The sequence below is a fragment of the Staurois parvus genome, unplaced genomic scaffold (genome assembly GCF_062004578.1).
Source record: "Staurois parvus isolate SC_StPar_1 unplaced genomic scaffold, SC_StPar_1.0 ptg000777l, whole genome shotgun sequence".
Classification (NCBI taxonomy): domain Eukaryota; kingdom Metazoa; phylum Chordata; class Amphibia; order Anura; family Ranidae; genus Staurois; species Staurois parvus.
In genome coordinates this window covers 401457-420000 of record NW_028318573.1, presented here as the reverse complement: position 1 = coordinate 420000, position 18544 = coordinate 401457, and the positions used below count along the sequence as shown (strand labels likewise).

Below are 18544 nucleotides of genomic sequence, written 5' to 3'. Positions count from 1 at the left end.
CTAGTATGTGTATGTATGAATGTAAGTTAGGGGCCTTAGATTGTACGCCCCTTGAGGTCGCTGTGCCCTTTTCCTATTTCTCCATTTGCATTTAGTGTATATGCACAAAAAAAAAAAAAAAATCCCACTCTTGCACGCAGCCAAAAAACAAGTGTGGCAGCCTTCACTATATCAGGGTCTTTGAAGCCATCCCTTAAATTGCCAAAACAAGGACTGTGGACAATTTAAGCAAAAAAAACTACATTTCAGGCAAGCGCATGCCCTTGTAGTGCAATAAACGTTATTATTAAGCAAAGATAAAATGATACACAATGCGTTCAACATGGTCACGGGATGACACTAAACTCATCACGCAACTGTGAGAACCTCTGTATGGATGCCAGTAGATGTAATCCACTCAGATAAAGGCTCCTCTCCCTGTGTCTGTGTGTTAGGAAATAGAGTATGGTGGGGAGCTGGCCATAATAGTGGCTTGTGTATGAAAGCTGTTGAGCTTTTGGAGGACTGGTAAACCTTCAGTAGAGCAGCGTGCACCTACAGGAGGCTGTGTGGGTGGACATTGGTTTGAGGTTGTGGACCACATCAGACAACTTCACGGGCAATGGGTTGAGCTGTAGGCGATGCTTGAGGACATCATCATCTGGGTTTCTCAACACAAACTGTTTCTGTTGCCAAAATCCACATTCAGTCTAACTACGCTGCGACTGAGTGTGGCTTGTTTTTTGACGAGCATACCCAAGCCAATAGAGTAGATGGTGGTGACATCGCAATAGCAGACATTTTTCTTTGTCAATCCTGTTTTCTGTTTGTCAGTTCACAAGTAGCTAGTGATATCAGTGGGGCCTTAGGAACCTTTTTTTTACATCATATTCAACTGACGACACCGTTTCCCTCAGGAAATTCATAAGCAGAGTTTTAACTTGGCCTACAGAATGGCTGTGCCCCACTTATATTTCAGTACATTTTTTTCCTTCATTTTTTCCATGTCACAGTCTATCTCCATCCCGCACCGTGTTTCAGCAGTGACAGAACTCAGATGAAAAACCATTTTCCTGCAGATGGGGTCACGGACTGTAAGCTAAATAGATAATAACAGCTAAAATGTGGGCTAGATGGAATGGAAAATGAAGACTAGATGTTGCAGACAGACGATTATTCAGATATTTGTGAGACGGTGGAAGGTGATGGAGACGGCGAGGGGAGGATTGTGATTATTGTAATGGGTTGGCAGCATTGAAGTGGATCATGACACCACATGAAGCTTAATTAGGATGGGAAGTGATGCCTCCATAGCTATAGTGGTAGGGACTGAAAGGGCGCATCTAGGAATTCCTCACGCTCACCCTGTGAACTCTTTCTCCTCAGAGAGCATGCTACGGACAGCGTCCAGCCCTGACAGCCTGCGCTCACGAACCCCTATGATCACCCCAGACCTGGAAAGCGGTACAAAGCTCTGGCACCTAGTCAAGAACCACGATCACCTGGACCAGCGTGAAGGAGACAGAGGGAGCAAGATGGTGTCTGAAATTTATCTCACCCGGTTATTGGCAACAAAGGTAAGGGGGATATATAAAAACATGTTCTGACCCTTATTTATCAGTTTTCTTGTCTAAAGTAATTAATCACAAATATCTTGTGCAGTAATGAAAAACTTGGTAGCCGGCCTGGGTAACATGAATGTAATGCAGCAATAATGTTGTATAAGGTGAGATGGCCTAAGATCATTTTAAAAGGAACCAAAAGACAGAAGGGCGAAATAAACAGCTTGGGTAAAAGCTCCCTCAATTAACTTTTTTTTGCTCTTTACCTTGGAAGGAATGAATATCTCTAAACATATATACAGTTAGCTAGACCATAATGGCTACTTTAAAAATAGTTTCACAATTGACACAATAATTGCATCAAGAGGGTTTTGGTAATAAACCCTAGTTACCCAGCTCCCAATTTTATGAATCTGGACAACATTAACCCACTATAAAGTCAGGGCATCACTAAATTACAAGGAACTCCATTGGGAACTGGGGCCATCAGTCAGGTATAAGGAACTCCTCTATGAGCTAGAGTTGTGGTGGACTTCTTTGGAACTAGGGCCATCTCTGAGGTGCAGTGATCTTCATTAGGCACTAGGGCCTCCGATGAGGTGCAGTGGAGTTCAGTAGGAATTGGGGTCATAACTGAGGTTTACGTCAGTAGGAAATGGGACCATTACTGAGGTGCAGTGGACATCTTTAGGAACTAGTGCTATCACTGAGATGCAGTGGACTTCTTTGGGAACTAGTGCCATCACTAAGATGCAGTGGACTTCTGCGGGAACTATGGCCATCATTCTGAAGTGCAAAGATGTCCTCTGGGTCCATCACTGAGGTACAAGGAACTCTGCTAGTAGCTAAAGCACTTACTGGGGCATAAGGATCTTTCCTGGAATCTGATGCTATCGCTGAGGCACAAGGAACTTCACAGAGGTCTAGACTAGGGTTTTTCAATCAGGGCCTTGCAAGAGGTCCACGGGGGTTCTGCTGTGATCTACCCATCAGTCACAGGCAGCTGACATCCCCTGATCACACTTCTTCTGCAGATACATGCAGAGCTAGGCAGGGAAGCGGCTATGCTACTGCTTGCTTTGGTGTACTCTTCCTTGCCACCCTCCACCCCTCCTTTCCATCCTAGGTGCTTGTTTGTGGCATTATCTGGGATGGGGAGGAGAGGCTGGTTTGGGAACAGCATACCAAAAGGAGGACTGATCGCAGCCGCTTCCCTGCCTTTCTCTGCATATGAAGAAAACCATATTGTAATTTGCCCTGTTGTGTGCCCCGTATTGTACTTCATGTAATGTGCCCTGCCCCCATGTAATATGCCTTCCTGACCCTCTGTACTGTAGCTCAAATTGGACCTAGAATTGAGTATCTGTGCAGAAAAAGCAAGTATAAGTTTCCTATTAACCTCTTGGTGCTGGCGGTACGCAAATATACGGTCTCTCGGCAGGAGGGCCTTGACGCAGAGAGGCCAAAAATTTGCGTAAACAAATGTGCTAAAAGCGCACGCCCTGCAAGCTTCCGGCATCTATAGGAAAGCTATCAATCATGGCGGTCACATGAACATAAACCCCGCCTCCCGGCATTACAAACGCCTTGAAGGCCTGGAAGAAGCTGCGCCAAGGTTAAATACGTATGATTTAATACTGAATCCATTATTTGATGCAATTTCTAAAAATAATTATGTCAACAGCTCGTTGATCACACCAATGTTCTGTGAGCAGTAGATATAAACATTTTTTCAGGAGTTCCCCCAAGATCTCAGACTTTTTTGCCAAGGGTTCCTCCGAGGTAAGAAGGTTGGCTTAGACATTACTAAGATATAAGACACTCCTAGGAACTAGGGCCTTCATTAATTTCAAGGAACTCTTGTTAGGAACCAGTCCATGAACGAGGTACACGTACTCCACAGAGATCTAGGCCTACCACTAAGGCATGAGAACCTCTGCAGTGAATTTGGAGCATCGTTGTGGCGTAAGGCCTCATGAATCAGTGTGAATATATATTTCTTAGTATAAATAATAAAAATATATGCAGCACTAAAAAGGATAAGCAATGACTCATATATAAATCATGCGTCTAATAAAATTAAAATTGAAAATGGGTGATAGCTAAAGTGCTTGAAGTGAAAATAACGTCCTCAGGTGATATATCAATCGTCCCAATAATAAGTGCGAATGCTGTCGACTCCGTGCTCATAGGTGGGTATAGTATATGCACTCACCAGAAAGCGCATAATATGCGCCTTTGAGTTGTCAGACCACTCCTGGTACTAGAAGGCTGAGGCAATATGGGTCATCTGGCAGGCTGTCACTCTGATGGAGATGCTCCTTCCTCTAACCAGCAGGGGGTCACCAGGCATCCAGCAACGGTTGTCATACAGCTAGTCAGGACTCCTCAGAGCAGGGCGCTCAAAATAGATGTCCACCTTGAAAGGGGGGGCTCAACCATACAGCCCACCCCAAAAAAGCACTGATAGTGTAGTATGTACAGACGTTTTTATTTGAACACAATGCAGTACACTCACATAGGGTAGCCCAGAAACAAAGATGGCCGCCGGCCTCCACGAGGTGCGGGGCGGCGTGACGTCACCGGCTAGGCTCCACCCTGACGCGTTTCGTGCGGACGAGCACGTTATCAAAGGGAGATATCTTAGTGATAGCCCCAATTCCTAGTGATCTGATAAGCTCCAGCAAAAAAAAATAAAAAAACGGCTGTCAAGAAAGCAGACTGATTACATTTTTTGCATCCCTCTTGTTGACAAAGCAGAAGCGGGCCCCTGTGTCCTCCTGCTAACGCACAGCCTATTTCCCACGGTGCCCCAGTGATGGCAGTGATTGGCGTTATAATTTAGCCGCTTCCCTGGATCAGCAGAAAGGAAGTCAGAGGAGAGGGAGTTGCAGGCTTTACTGCAGCAATCGATGGGTTATGACACAAATTAACCGCTATTGTTTCGTAATGGCCGTATATGAATAAAAAGGAATCCATAAGAGGTTCTTTCAATAAACCCCCGGCCGTTGTTCAGACATTATGAAAACCCACATTAATTGCAGGTACTGTAAATATCATCGTGTTATTTATATCCGCTCGTCTCTATACGTTTCGGGCCTCGGTTAGCGGGATATATATTTATTTAACAGGGAGCGGTATTTACGGCTTGCTTATGGATATTAATGGCTATAGGAAAGATTAATTCTTCCTTTAATGAGCTTTTCTGCGGACTCTGAACCTTCAGCAAATCTTCCTCGCTACATAACGTCTCCACGAGTGTAATAACTTGTAAGTCTACGGGGAATCTGCTCGCGCAACAACAAAATTAATTGCGAACGCGGGAGGAAATATTTAGGCGTATTCTGAAGGATTCCCGTTGTATTTGTAGTGCTCCCGCAGGAAATACATGCTTTTATTCCCTTGCTGTGGATTCTGATGCATTTTATCTCTGCAAAGAAGGATAATATAAAAAAAAAAGCCTTATTGCTGCCATTTCGACTTATAGATGGATGTAAAGGCATCCTGGGGATGGTACGGTTTACTCTTGCAAGCATGCATTTTGTAACACTGTTTTGAAATATGTTCGGCGTATGCTGCCTCGTAGGCAGGTAGGGAGTGCAGTCATAACTCTTGTTTTATTTTTTATATGTGGGTTTACTAAGCCCACAACAGTACAGTCAGTCTGTAGATGCAGTAAAGCATGCTTGGTATACTCACTGTGGAACCTAAGGGGTTAATCCTCTGTATCGTGTTAAAAGAAGACTTCTCCAGAGCCACGCCCATCCTCTGGAGCTCTCTACCACAATCGATCCGCCTGTCGCCTACTTTGCACACTCTCTGAAAACCTTTCTCTTCAGGGAAGCCTATCCTGCCTTCAGCTAATAACTGAATCTTTTATCTCTCCCACAGTTATTACCTTTTGTACCACCAGCCCCTCCCTTTTAGATTGTAAGCTCCCAGGATCAGGGCCCTCCTATCCCTCTTGTATAGAACTGTATTGTTGCTGTATTGTCTCCCGTTATATTGTAAAGCGCTGAGCAAACTGTTGGCGCCATAAATCCTGTATAATAATAATCAAAAAAGGATGGTTGATCCAGTCTCCCCTGATCTTCTCCTTCTTCTACAGTCCCCAATCAATCTGCTGATAGAACAGAGTCTTGGGGGTAAGCTGCACGTGCTCAATTTGGTGTATATTGCTAAATAGTTTTTTTTTGTTCTTGGGAGAGTGCATGTGATCAGCACAGCGCCCTCCACACAGAGGGTAAGGGGTCTTGCAGCCTCATAGGACAATCGGGGGAGAATTAAAACTTCCTCCTTTAACCAGTGTTCTGCTGGGCACTGATCTGATAGAAGTCACTAAACTACTATCTACGGCTGATAAGAAAAGGTATTTAGCAGTTTAAATTTATTAAAATATTTGAATTTCCGTGTTCTGTGTACTGTGGGACACCGGATATAGTGAATGCAAGGTCCGGGGAGACCAGATATAGTAAATGCAGGGTCCGGGGGGACCGGATATAGTGAATGCAGAGTCTGGGGAGACCAGATATAGTAAATGCAGGGTCCGGGGGGACCGGATATAGTGAATGCAGAGTCTGGGGAGACCAGATATAATGAATGCAGGGTCTGGGGAGAACAGATATAGTGAATGCAGAGTCCGGGGAGAGCAGATATAGTGAATGCGGGGTCCTGGGAGACCAGATATAGTGAATGCGGGGTCCGGGGGGACCGGATATAGTGAATGCAGGGTCCGGGGAGACCAGATATAGTAAATGCAGGGTTCGGGGGGACCGGATATAGTGAATGCAGAGTCTGGGGAGATCAGATATAATGAATGCAGGGTCTGGGGAGAACAGATATAGTGAATGCAGAGTCCGGGGAGACCAGATATAGTGAATGCGGGGTCCTGGGAGACCAGATATAGTGAATGCGAGGTCCGGGGGGACCGGATATAGTGAATGCAGAGTCCGAGGAGAGCGGATATAGTGAATGCAGGGTCCAGGGAGACCAGATATAGTGAATGCAAAGTCCGGGGAGACCAGATATAGGGAATGCAGAGTCCGGGGAGACCAGATATAGGGAATGCAGGGTCCGGGGAGACCGGATACAGGGAATGCAGGGTCCGGGGAGACCGGATACAGGGAATGCAGGGTCCGGGGAGACCGGATACAGGGAATGCAGGGTCCGGGGAGACCGGATACAGGGAATGCAGGGTCCGGGGAGACCGGATACAGGGAATGCAGGGTCCGGGGAGACCGGATACAGGGAATGCAGGGTCCGGGGAGACCGGATACAGGGAATGCAGGGTCCGGGGAGACCGGATACAGGGAATGCAGGGTCCGGGGAGACCGGATACAGGGAATGCAGGGTCCGGGGAGACCGGATACAGGGAATGCAGGGTCCGGGGAGACCGGATACAGGGAATGCAGGGTCCGGGGAGACCGGATACAGTGAATGCAGGGTCCGGGGAGACCGGATACAGTGAATGCAGGGTCCGGGGAGACCGGATACAGTGAATGCAGGGTCCGGGGAGACCGGATACAGTGAATGCAGGGTCCGGGGAGACCGGATACAGTGAATGCAGGGTCCGGGGAGACCGGATATAGTGAATGAAGGGTCCGGGGAGACCGGATATAGTGAATGCAGGGTCCGGGGAGACCGGATATAGTGAATGCAGGGTCCGGGGAGACCAGATATAGTGAATGCAGGGTCCGGGGAGACCGGATATAGTGAATGCAGGGTCCGGGGAGACCGGATATAGTGAATGAAGGGTCCGGGGAGACCGGATATAGTGAATGAAAGGTCCGGGGTTTAGTAACAATTTAATGTATTTTGGATGGGTGGTGCTGAGCTTTCTCACCTGGAACACTAAGCTTTGCTTGTGAGAACATACATGACAAGGACTGCTATATAGAAGTTACCTTGTGGCAGCTTTTAGTATTACAGTCACGTTTTGAGTCGTTGACCAGTAGCTGAGCTTGTCACACCTAACTCTCCAGTCACTCAACCTAACCTCCCAATCAGAGGCGGACTGACCATTTGGGAACTCAGGCACTGCCCGAGGGCCCCATGAGATTACCCTGGTACCTTTTTCATAGGCTTTTTTGAGTTTGGGCAAGGACACAGGGGCCCCATGATCCCCTATTGCCCAGGGGCCCCATGAGTTGTCAGTCCGCCCCTGCTCCCAATGCTGTCCTAAGAATAGACCAGTTCCATGGAATGGTGTAGAACCAAAGAAGACAGATTTATTTTGCAGTGCTACTACCTCCCAAGCACTCAGTGGCTGGTTTGCCGCAGCTCAGGCGCAGGTTGCTGAAGCTTTAAATACACCGGATTCACAGGAGAAGCCATCAATATGGTACTTGACAGTAAACTGAAGGCTTTATTAAAAAGTAGGGTGGAATATAGCCAACAACGTCTGAAATGCGTTGACTTTATTGGCTGTTTTCTGTCCTACTGTTTAATATGTCTGGTCAGCCCCCACCCTGTCCACGTTTAGACGAACTTTTAAAGCCCACCTATTAAGGGAAGCCTACTCTACCCCCACTTAAGAATGGTATTTGAATCGCCTCCACCAGATCGTCCCCCACAGCTGTCGCCTTTTGTATCGCCTCCCCTTTCTTTAGACTGTAAGCTCCATGAGCAAGGCCCTCCTATTCCTTCTGTATTGTCATTGTACTGTCGCCCTTTATATTGTAAAGTGCTGTATAAACTGTTGGCGCCATAAATCCTGTATAATAATAATAATAATAATAATAATAAAGCCTACAGTTTACTGTCAAGTACCATATTGCTGGCTTTTCTTGGAGATCGAGTAGAACCAAAGAAGGCTTTCAAATATGCAATAGTTTTCTATCTCATTGGTCCTTATTGTAATAGTTTTTGCATTGGGCCGCCTTATTTGCTCTTAGATATGCAATTTCTACTCCTACTTTAGGAGTTGTGTTTTACTGTTCCTTCTCACAACCAGGTCTATGAGTTGGCAGATTAATTGACAACCATGCACTCACTGTGTACGTGATATCACAACATGTAAGAGAGCAACAGTAATTTCACTGATCCATTGAGGGCTCCCTCTAGTGGCTAGTCCACAAGTCTTTATGGTAACATATGGAATAACAAGCTTGTAAAATGTGAAGTCCATATAAAAAAAACTACTTGAATTTGACTCAAATAATGCTGACATCGGCAGACGCATATCCTTCCTTTCCGTTCCCCTCCCCATGGCTCTATTCAGCTGCTTGAATTGTAAGGGAAGCCTTCCGTCTTGAAGGTTCAGGCTCACACCAGGCAATTGATTCCCCATGAGACAATGTTAACTGCCCTAGTGTTGCCACGTGCTCCTCTCTTCGCAGAGATATCCGGGAATTTGTTCAGTTCCCAATGTTGAACAGAACAGCGGAAAGGTGCTGGGTATGGAAGGGTTAAAAGCAAACCTGCTGATAATTCAAACTCCATGCTCACAGAAAATAAACAATGCATTCCCTATAGCTGGTGGATCTCTGATGCTCCACATTCACTTGTATTGTTTTCTCTTCTCGGCTTGGAGAATGTTCAGCTCCAGCATGTGCTCAGTGAAGGGACAGCTTTCTTTTATATGGAGATGAGAGAATAATTTCTTATCAGTCACACACCTTTTCCAACCTGTTGGAAGATCTTTGAGAGCGCTGCTGACTCAATGGTGCTCATTATCATTTAGCCATGTTTGGCTTCTGTGCTAGAAATCCATTGTGCCTTAATGGCGACCTTAAAGTGCAATCAGTGATTTTCTTATTTGACCTTATAATGAGAGAAGGGGGGAAATATATTTTAACTTGAAGAAAAAAAAAAAAAAAAAAAAAAAAAAAAATATATATATATATATATATATATATATATATATATATATACACTCACTGACCACTTTATTAAGTACAGTAGAAAGGGATAAAAGAGTGCACCAACCTTGCGCATTATATATAAGTGCAGCGCTCGATAGTAGAAACAAATATATATGTATATATATATATATATATATATATATATATATATATATATATATTGGATTGGAGGGAAATCCCAAACAAATGTATACAAAGCAAAAGAATAGTCCTGGAAATTAGTATGAATAATTAAAGTGCTCAGGTGACATGAGAGTCCGGTATCCGTGTGATAGTGATAAAGTAATGCGCACTCACCGGACGCGCATATTTTAATGCGCTTTTGTATATAAAAGACTCAGATGTCATCTGATGGTGGATGGTCCTCCTCCTATTTGGTATGGGGCTGGTAGTCCACTTCTACTAGGGGTCCCCCTGTGTGCTCCTGGTAGGTGGTATCCCTCTGGGTGAGCTGGGTTCCACTGTGAAGTAGCAATCCGTCCCTGAATCTGCGTCCTGTTCTTCTGCCAATTAGGAAATGTGCAAGTTTCATGCTGTGTATGACCTTGCGCATTACCTCAGTAAACAGTGAATAATTTTATTAAAGAAATATACTTACAAGAGTAAAACAGGCATAAGATAACCATAGTCAACACAGGGTTACAGGTCACGTACAAATTCCATCCGAAGAGGAGATACAGTCTTTTTCCGAGCTAACGCGTTTCGATGGGTGATCCCTTCTTCATCAGAGCTGGGTTTAACAGATAGAAACCATCAATTAGGCAGAATTCACATAGCTAGGAGGCATTCAGCCACTGAGTGTCAGTATTTCAGCCTGTTCGGTTGTCTGAATGCCTCCTAGCTATGGGAATTCTGCTTAATTGAGGGTTTCTATCTGTTAAACCCAAGCTCTGATGAAGAAGGGATCGCCCTTCGAAACCCGTTAGCTCGAACAAAGATTGTATCTCCCCTTCGGATGGAATTTGTACGTGACCTGTAACCCTGTGTTGGCTATGGTTATTTTATGCCTGTTTTATCGCTACTCTTGTGAGTATATTTCTTTAACAAAATCATTCACTGTTTACTGAGGTAATGCGCAAGGTTGGTGCGCTCTTTTTTTTATCCCTTTCTACAGTTTTATCAAGCTTCCCCAGCTTCATGATAGAGCTGCACAACCTTTGATCAGCATTGGATGAACACACTTTATCTTTAAACAATCTTCCTTTGATCGGAGTCCTTGAGCGCAGGAGATAGTGGATGTTTGTTGCCACTTTATTAGATACACCTGTTCAATTGCTTTGTAACACAAGTTGCTAATCAGCCAATCACATGGCAGCAACTCAATACATTTAGGCATGTAGACGTGATGAAGACAACTTGTTGAAGTTCAAACCAAGCATCAGAATGGGGATTTAAGTGACTTTGAGTGTGGCAAGGTTGTTGGTGCCAGACGGGCTGATATTTCAAAAACTGCTGCTCTGGGATTTTCACGCACAACCATCTCCAGGGTTTACATAGAAAGGTCTGAAAAAGAGAAGATATCCAGTGAGCAGCAGTTGTGTGGAGGAAAATGCCTTGTTGAGGTCAGAGGAGAATGGGCAGACTGGTTGCTGCGAAATTCAGATGGTGGGGTCAGAATTTGGCATAAACAACATGAAAGCTTGGATCCATCCTGCCTTGTATCAACAGTTCATGGTGGTGGTGGTGTAATGGTGTGGGAGGGGGGGGTGATTTTCTTGGCACTAGCAAGATGTACCCAATAAAGTTGCTGCTGAGTGCATACACATAAATTGGTGATCTCGTACCAACTGCCAGGCAGCCAATAAAGAGCACCTGTCTCTTAGTGCAGACGGCGATATGAAAATTACCATTTGGGCATTGCCATTGAGGACTTGTCCTTGGAGTTGCCAGCTTCAGAACTTTCATCTTCATCCAAGTTTCACTAAATGAGCTACTACCCTTTGCAGAAAGCATGTGCAGGAGGTGTTTTAGCGCATGTGTGCACAGGCTTATTCCAGGACAGTGGTTCCACAAAATTTTGAAGGGAAGGATAAGGATGACAATTAGCAGCTGCCATATGCCTCCCCTAATAGATCCAAAAGAGAAATTTCACTCACCTGCACCCCCTTGCTCCATCCACCCTTACCTTTGTTGCTGGGGAGGCCTCAATGCACATACTGACTGGTCCTGTGCCATCATCTTCATCCATGACATCAGAATGCCAGTGGCTCTTCTAGGTTTTTTCAGCAGGCATCCTAACGACATGCGTGCGCCATGGCTCATCATCGGGGTGCCAGCTGCAGGTATCATAAGAAACAGAACCCCACCTTTCATTAAATTTTTTGGCACATGCTCAGTAGTGTGTCATGTGCATCCCAGTAGAGTTTGGACAATAGAAATGTTATTCTGCCCTAGACCGAAATATAGGAAATGGGGAGCAACTTACCAGAAAAAGGTAGTAAAATAAATAAATAAATCACTTTGTTATTATGGGAGAGGAGGGGGGTAATGGTGGGATGGCGGAAAGTGGCCTGGGAGGGTTTATCTGTATAAAACAATTTAATGAGCTGGCCATACAACCTCTGTAATACCTTGAGACACCTTGATGAGAAAGCGCTCCTAGCAAGGGGTGATGTGATCACAAATGTAGATCCAGAGTATAGAATATATGACGGTGACATCAAGGTTTAGTTTGTTTGTTTTTGCAAAAGTACAGTACAAATGGGTAGGACATCCAGATTCCAGGTCTCACCTTCCAATTGTACATCAAAGAACAATGATTACATCCAATTGGTTGCTCTAGGTGTATTTTGTGAGGTCATTGCTGTGGATCCTCATCATTTTTGTTTCCCATCTCCAGGGCACTCTCCAGAAGTTTGTAGATGATTTATTTGAAACCATATTTAGCACGGCACACCGCGGCAGCGCACTACCTCTCGCCATCAAATATATGTTCGACTTTCTGGATGAGCAGGCGGATAAGCACCAAATCACAGATTACGATGTGCGGCACACATGGAAAAGTAATTGGTAAGTGACCTTCACTTTGGTTTCATGATGCTGATTCAAGAATGGTGACTGCTGCAAGGAAGCGGTCTGTATAGTGTTCATAAACTCAAAGTCAGACATTAAACTTTTGTAAAGCTTATAGCCAGGTGCTATAGAAAGATCTGAATTGAAGTTTTAACTTTCAACACCTCTGTCTGAGCTGCTTTGGGGTTACCATATGGGTGGGTATGCTTTTGGCTCAGCCCAGTCTACAAGAGCTGCATGTACAGTAATATACAAAGGAACCCCTGTAGTGTGATAGTCTACATCCAATATGGATTGATAGTAAGTCTACATCCAGTATGGATTTTGATAGTAAGTCTACATCCAATATGGATTGATAGTCTACATCCAACATGGACTGATAGTAAGTCTACATCCAACATGGACTGATAGTAAGTCTACATCCAACATGGACTGATAGTAAGTCTACATCCAACATGGACTGAGAGTAAGTCTACATCCAACGTGGACTGATAGTAAGTCTACATCCAACATGGACTGATAGTAAGTCTACATCCATCGTGGACTGATAGTAAGTCTACATCCAACATGGACTGATAGTAAGTCTACATCCATCGTGGACTGATAGTAAGTCTACATCCGACGTGGACTGATAGTAAGTCTACATCCGACGTGGACTGATAGTAAGTCTACATCCGACGTGGACTGATAGTAAGTCTACATCCGACGTGGACTGATAGTAAGTCTACATCCGACGTGGACTGATAGTAAGTCTACATCCGACGTGGACTGATAGTAAGTCTACATCCGACGTGGACTGATAGTAAGTCTACATCCGACGTGGACTGATAGTAAGTCTACATCCACTATGGACTGATAGTAAGTCTACATCCAATATGGACTGATAGTAAGTCTACATCCAATATGGACTGATAGTAAGTCTACATCCAATATGGACTGATAGTAAGTCTACATCCAAAATGGATTGATAGTAAGTCTACATCCAAAATGGACTGATAGTAAGTCTACATCCAATATGGACTGATAGTAAGTCTACATCCAATATGGACTGATAGTAAGTCTACATCTAATATGGACTGATAGTAAGTCTACATCCAATATGGACTGATAGTAAGTCTACATCCAAAATGGACTGATAGTAAGTCTACATCCAATATGGACTGATAGTAAGTCTACATCCAATATGGACTGATAGTAAGTCTACATCCAATATGGATTGTTAACCAAATAACGCATTCAAACACAACAACCTAAAACCATTACGGTTTGCCTGGAGTGCCCCTTTCAGCTGCTATCACCACTCAGAAATCATTAATAGTTGCCACAGCAAATTTCTGGAATAAAAGTAGCTTTATAGGTTAATTTTACAACAGAATATTCCTCTTAGCTCTGTAGGACTCTCCTTTCTTGTGGCTTTCATCTTCATAAAAGGCTCCTTTATCAGGAAGGTCAGGGTGACATTTCTACAGTCTGAAGCTTTTCTCCTTTCCAGCTCAGTGTCTCTTCAGGCAGAATCCCCCTTTACCCCCTTTAACCTTTACTTGGTGATACAGCTGGGACTCTCCCCTCCCCGCGTTCCGGATGCGCTGACTGCATTTCGCGAGCAATCCCTCTGTTTCCAGCCAGCGGGACATCCCTACATATGACATTTGTAATATGGCAGATAAATTGCTTTTCTATGGTTCGGCGGCTGGCAGCAATTAGCATGGGTGGCTAGGGAAATGCATATATACTTATCTTAACCCATCAGTAGATACGAACCGTGACTTTACTTTTACCAGGGAAACTACCAATGAGATCCAGGAGATGCTGAATGAAAATATGAAAGACGTTAGCCAGGTTGCGAGAGGACATCTTGATCTCATCAGCGAAGTGATACAATAGGTGTTGCTGTATAAATCAATGTATTGTTCATGTGTTGGGATTTTAAGTAAAAAAAAAAATGAAAGTTTTGAACTTATACAGACACAACCTTAGGCTGTCTAGAGATGGGGAGGTGAATAATGAAGGGAATTTTATAAAAAAGGATAAAGACCCACTCATAAAGAAATGTTCTAATATGTTGGCAATCTCCCAGCTCAGTAATAAGTCCCACCATCCAAGATGCTCATCACCCCCCTTAGGCCTATTTCATGCAGGCTTCAGCTTGTATAGAAGCAGTGTGAACAGCAAGCTTTGACAAAGCATCTGCAGAGCTTTCAGCAAGCCATGTTGAAGCCTTTAAAGTACCATGCAACTCCAATTTGTTGAGCACAAGGAGAGTGTTTATTGCCACTTTAAACAAGCTATTAGGAGACTTCAAAACTTCTTGAAGCTTGTTGAAAGCCTGCTAGAAGCTTGCTTAAATGCTGTTTTTTCTATCTTCATGTATTATCTGCATGAAGGTGAAAAAAAAACCTTCTGTGTGCAGCAGATCCCCGAACTTACCCCCCCCCCCATACTTACCTGAGCCCCCTGTTGATCCAGTGATGTGAACGTGAGCATCAGGTCTCCTGGGTCTCTTTCTCCTCATTGGCTGAGACAGCAGCGGGAGCTATTGGCTCCCTCTACTGTCAATCACAGCCAGTTAGCCAATACGAAGGGGGGGGGGGGTGAGCCATGGCTGTGTGTGAATGGTCACACAGAGCTGTGGCTCAGGAGTGAACCTGCTTGGGTGCCCCCATAGTAAGCTGCTTGCTGTGTGTGTGGTGGGTGGGGGGGGGGCAGGAGCTCTGTTGGATCTGTGTTCAGCATTTACAAACCTGAAATTGAATGGTGCTTTAAACGCTTCAACAAAGCTCTACATATGCTTTGTCAAAGCTTACTGTTCACACTGATTTTATACAAGCTGAAGCTCATGTGAAACATGTCATGCTTTGCAAACCAACAGGTCTGCTTTAATACCCCCATTCCTAGCTGCATATGCATTTCTGTCACTCCCCCTCTGCTCAGACACTTAGCTACAAGTTTCTTCAATAAGGGCTTACACAAAACTTGGACTCTTCCTTAACCTCTCTGAGAGTTCTGGGCCCAGTCTCTAAGTGAGTCGCATGTCCCGCTATTCCCAGAAGTACAGGATTTTGTGTTTGCTGCCAACAGTTAAGTGGTAAATGTTAAGCAGTGTGTTCCCTGGTTCCTGATAGGGCCCTCTGTACTTCCCAAAGAGGGAGGTTGCACATCCAACCATAGCCAATGAAAATTGAAAATTCAGATTTGAGCAAATATCTGTTGATGTTTGTCTTGTTCCATTTCCTTGGGCTAGCATTTTACTTGTTGCTTGTAGATCCTTAAATATGGGTTTTCCCTTTCAGTTTACCCCTGAGGTTCTGGGTGAATGTTATCAAAAACCCTCAGTTTGTGTTCGACATCCACAAGAACAGCATCACAGACGCCTGCCTCTCAGTGGTTGCCCAGACCTTCATGGACTCTTGTTCTACATCAGAGCACAAGTTGGGCAAAGATTCTCCCAGTAATAAGCTGCTGTACGCCAAGGACATACCCAACTACAAGAGCTGGGTGGAGAGGTAAGTGCATTTTAGTAATGTTACAGCATTTTAATTTAGGCAAGGCATCTGATTCTTGACTAAATGTTATAATTGCTTGTTTCAGGTATTATGCCGACATCGCCAAAATGCCCGTAATAAGCGACCAGGATATGAGTGCATACCTGGCCGAACAATCAAGGCTACACCTGAGCCAGTTCAACAGCATGAGTGCCCTACATGAAATATACTCCTACATCACCAAGTACAGAGATGAGGTGAGCACCAACTGTGAGATCTATGAAAACAATTATTGTTCTTGGTGTCTTAGGCCGGCCCCAGACCAGTCAAAACGAAATGTTCTGTTGAAAAAAATGAAAAGGTTGCATACAATTGTGTCGTCATTTTTGTTTTTCTACACAAAATCCAGCACATTGTATCAGGCACTTTCGATTGTGACTCGAAAATTGCATGTCGCAGCTGGCACACTAATGAGAAAAACAAACAACCATGAATTTTTGTTCGGGTTTTATTTTGGAATTTCTTTTATTTATACATTTTTTGCAGAGTAGCCAAAAAATGTACAATATGAAGTATAGAAAAGTTACATAAAAAATGGCAGTATATGGGTCAAACATAACCAGTAAATAAGTAAACAAACAGCAGCATGGTAAAAACTGAGATAGGCATGAGCATAATAAAGTCAAGTGCATGGTACTGTGTGGGCCCGAAGGGTTGGTATGTCAATGGTCCAAATACAGGTACCAACGACGCAGGCCACACGGACAACCAGCCATTCATAGATCTCAGACATGTGAAATAGAGAACCCACCAGGGATCTCAGGCAACCAACTGGGAAAATTATTTCAACAAAAAATTCCCCGTCGATTGGGAGATCAAAAAAAAAACTATGGTTACACAGGGGAATCACGAAGAATAAGGAAAAAGACAGGGCACAGAGGGAACTGGAAAGGGGAAAAAGAAAAAATGGCGGATGAAATTGGGAAAGGAAACCAGGAAGAATGGGGTAAAGGAAGAACCAGACAAGAAAGGACCAATAAAAATAAGGCAGAAGAGGAGAGCGAATCAGCCCTCCCATCCTGGAGACTAAACCAGCAACCAAACCAAGACAAGCCAGACATCCAAGCCCTTTCAATCTGGCTCAAAGGGCGCCTGAATATACGAATCAGTATAGACAAAATATTGCCATGGTCTCCAAGTGTCTCAAAAAACTTCCCCTCGGTCATACAGAGTGGCTGTAAGGTCCTCCATATCTCGCAGCTCATTCACTTTAGAAAACCAAAGGGACCTCGTAGGTGGGTGTTCAGATCTCCAGCAGAAGAGGAGAGCGAATCAGCCCTCCCATCCTGGGGACTAGACCAGCAACCAAACCAAGACAAGCCAGACATCCAAGCCCTTTCAATCTGGCTCAAAGGGTGCCTGAATATACGAATCAGTATAGACAAAATATTGCCATGGTCTCCAAGGGGTTTATTTACTAAAGCTGGAGAGTCCAAAATCAGACTCACTTCTGCATAGAAACCAATCAGCTTCCAGGTTTCATTGCCAAAGCTTCATTGAACAAGCTGAGGTTAGAAGCTGATTGGTTTCTATGCAGAAGGGAGTCTGATTTTGGACTCTCCAGCTTTAGTAAATAAACCCCCAAGTGTCTCGAAAAACTTCCCCTCGGTCATACAGAGTGGCTGTAAGGTCCTCCATATCTCGCAGCTCATTCACTTTAGAAAACCAAAGGGACCTCGTAGGTGGGTGTTCAGATCTCCAGCACAAGGGAATACAAGCCTTGGCCACGTTTAGCAATTGAATTGTTAGAGAGGCCTTATATTTTTTTAATGGGGCAGTCTACAAGATGCTTAGTTCGGGTTTTGACTTATCTGTGGCTAGCTTTAGAGTTCCTGGCCCTGCCATCGAAGGTCTTTCAGTGCCTGGAGGAGTTATTTATAATTATTATGGAAGATGCAACAGAAAGTAGAAGACCTCACTTCAGGGGCAGAGCTGGTAATGCTGGTGGGGAGGTCTCTGGGATCCCCGAGAGCTAGAAGATGTCGGGCTGATTTCATCTTCCATTGTCAAAGTAAATATTGCATTATTTCTTGGTTGCTATATGTTGTAATATTTATGGCCAAACACTGCAAAACTAATGGGTATAGGCACATGGTGTTCTTTAGGATAGAGGCCCACGACTCTCCTCCAGTTTACTGCTAGCATAAGTCTGGTCACTGACCTGCACTATGCAAGAGAAAGCAAAGGAAGTCTCCTCACATCCAACTGGCATTCGGATATATAATATTAGAGGGCTGTGACCATGTGTTAACACTTAATGTTCTTAGGTAACCCTCTGCACACTGCTATACTTTCTTCCTCCTTTAATATCTTGGTAATAGTATTCAGTTCTTCATAATAGGAAGGATATACATGGTTGGGTCAATCTGCAGCCCTCTAGCTTTTCATTTAGGTCCAAGTTATTATGTGACAATCCACAACCGTCAGAAAATGCACATGAAGCAGGTATCTCGAATTGACTGCCTCTGTGGAATGCATACATACAAGGAATTGTATTTCTGTAGGTCGTATTGAAGGGTATTGGGTAGGCACTGCAGGGTGTATCCACACTAAAACTATACATGTTCTATTCTGTACAGTCAGTGTG

At 44.2% G+C, this 18544-nt stretch overlaps 1 protein-coding gene across 1 annotated transcript in view; it reads left to right on the top strand.

The window, feature by feature from the left end:
* Positions 1-18544, top strand: part of LOC149444766 (plexin-A1-like) — a 283982-nt gene that overhangs the window by 253117 nt on the left and 12321 nt on the right. The window contains exons 27-30 of the mRNA XM_089654551.1: positions 1366-1556; positions 12243-12412; positions 15706-15918; positions 16004-16154. Of these exons, the coding sequence (XP_089510677.1) occupies positions 1366-1556; positions 12243-12412; positions 15706-15918; positions 16004-16154 (725 nt within the window). The remainder of the gene's footprint in view (positions 1-1365; positions 1557-12242; positions 12413-15705; positions 15919-16003; positions 16155-18544) is intronic.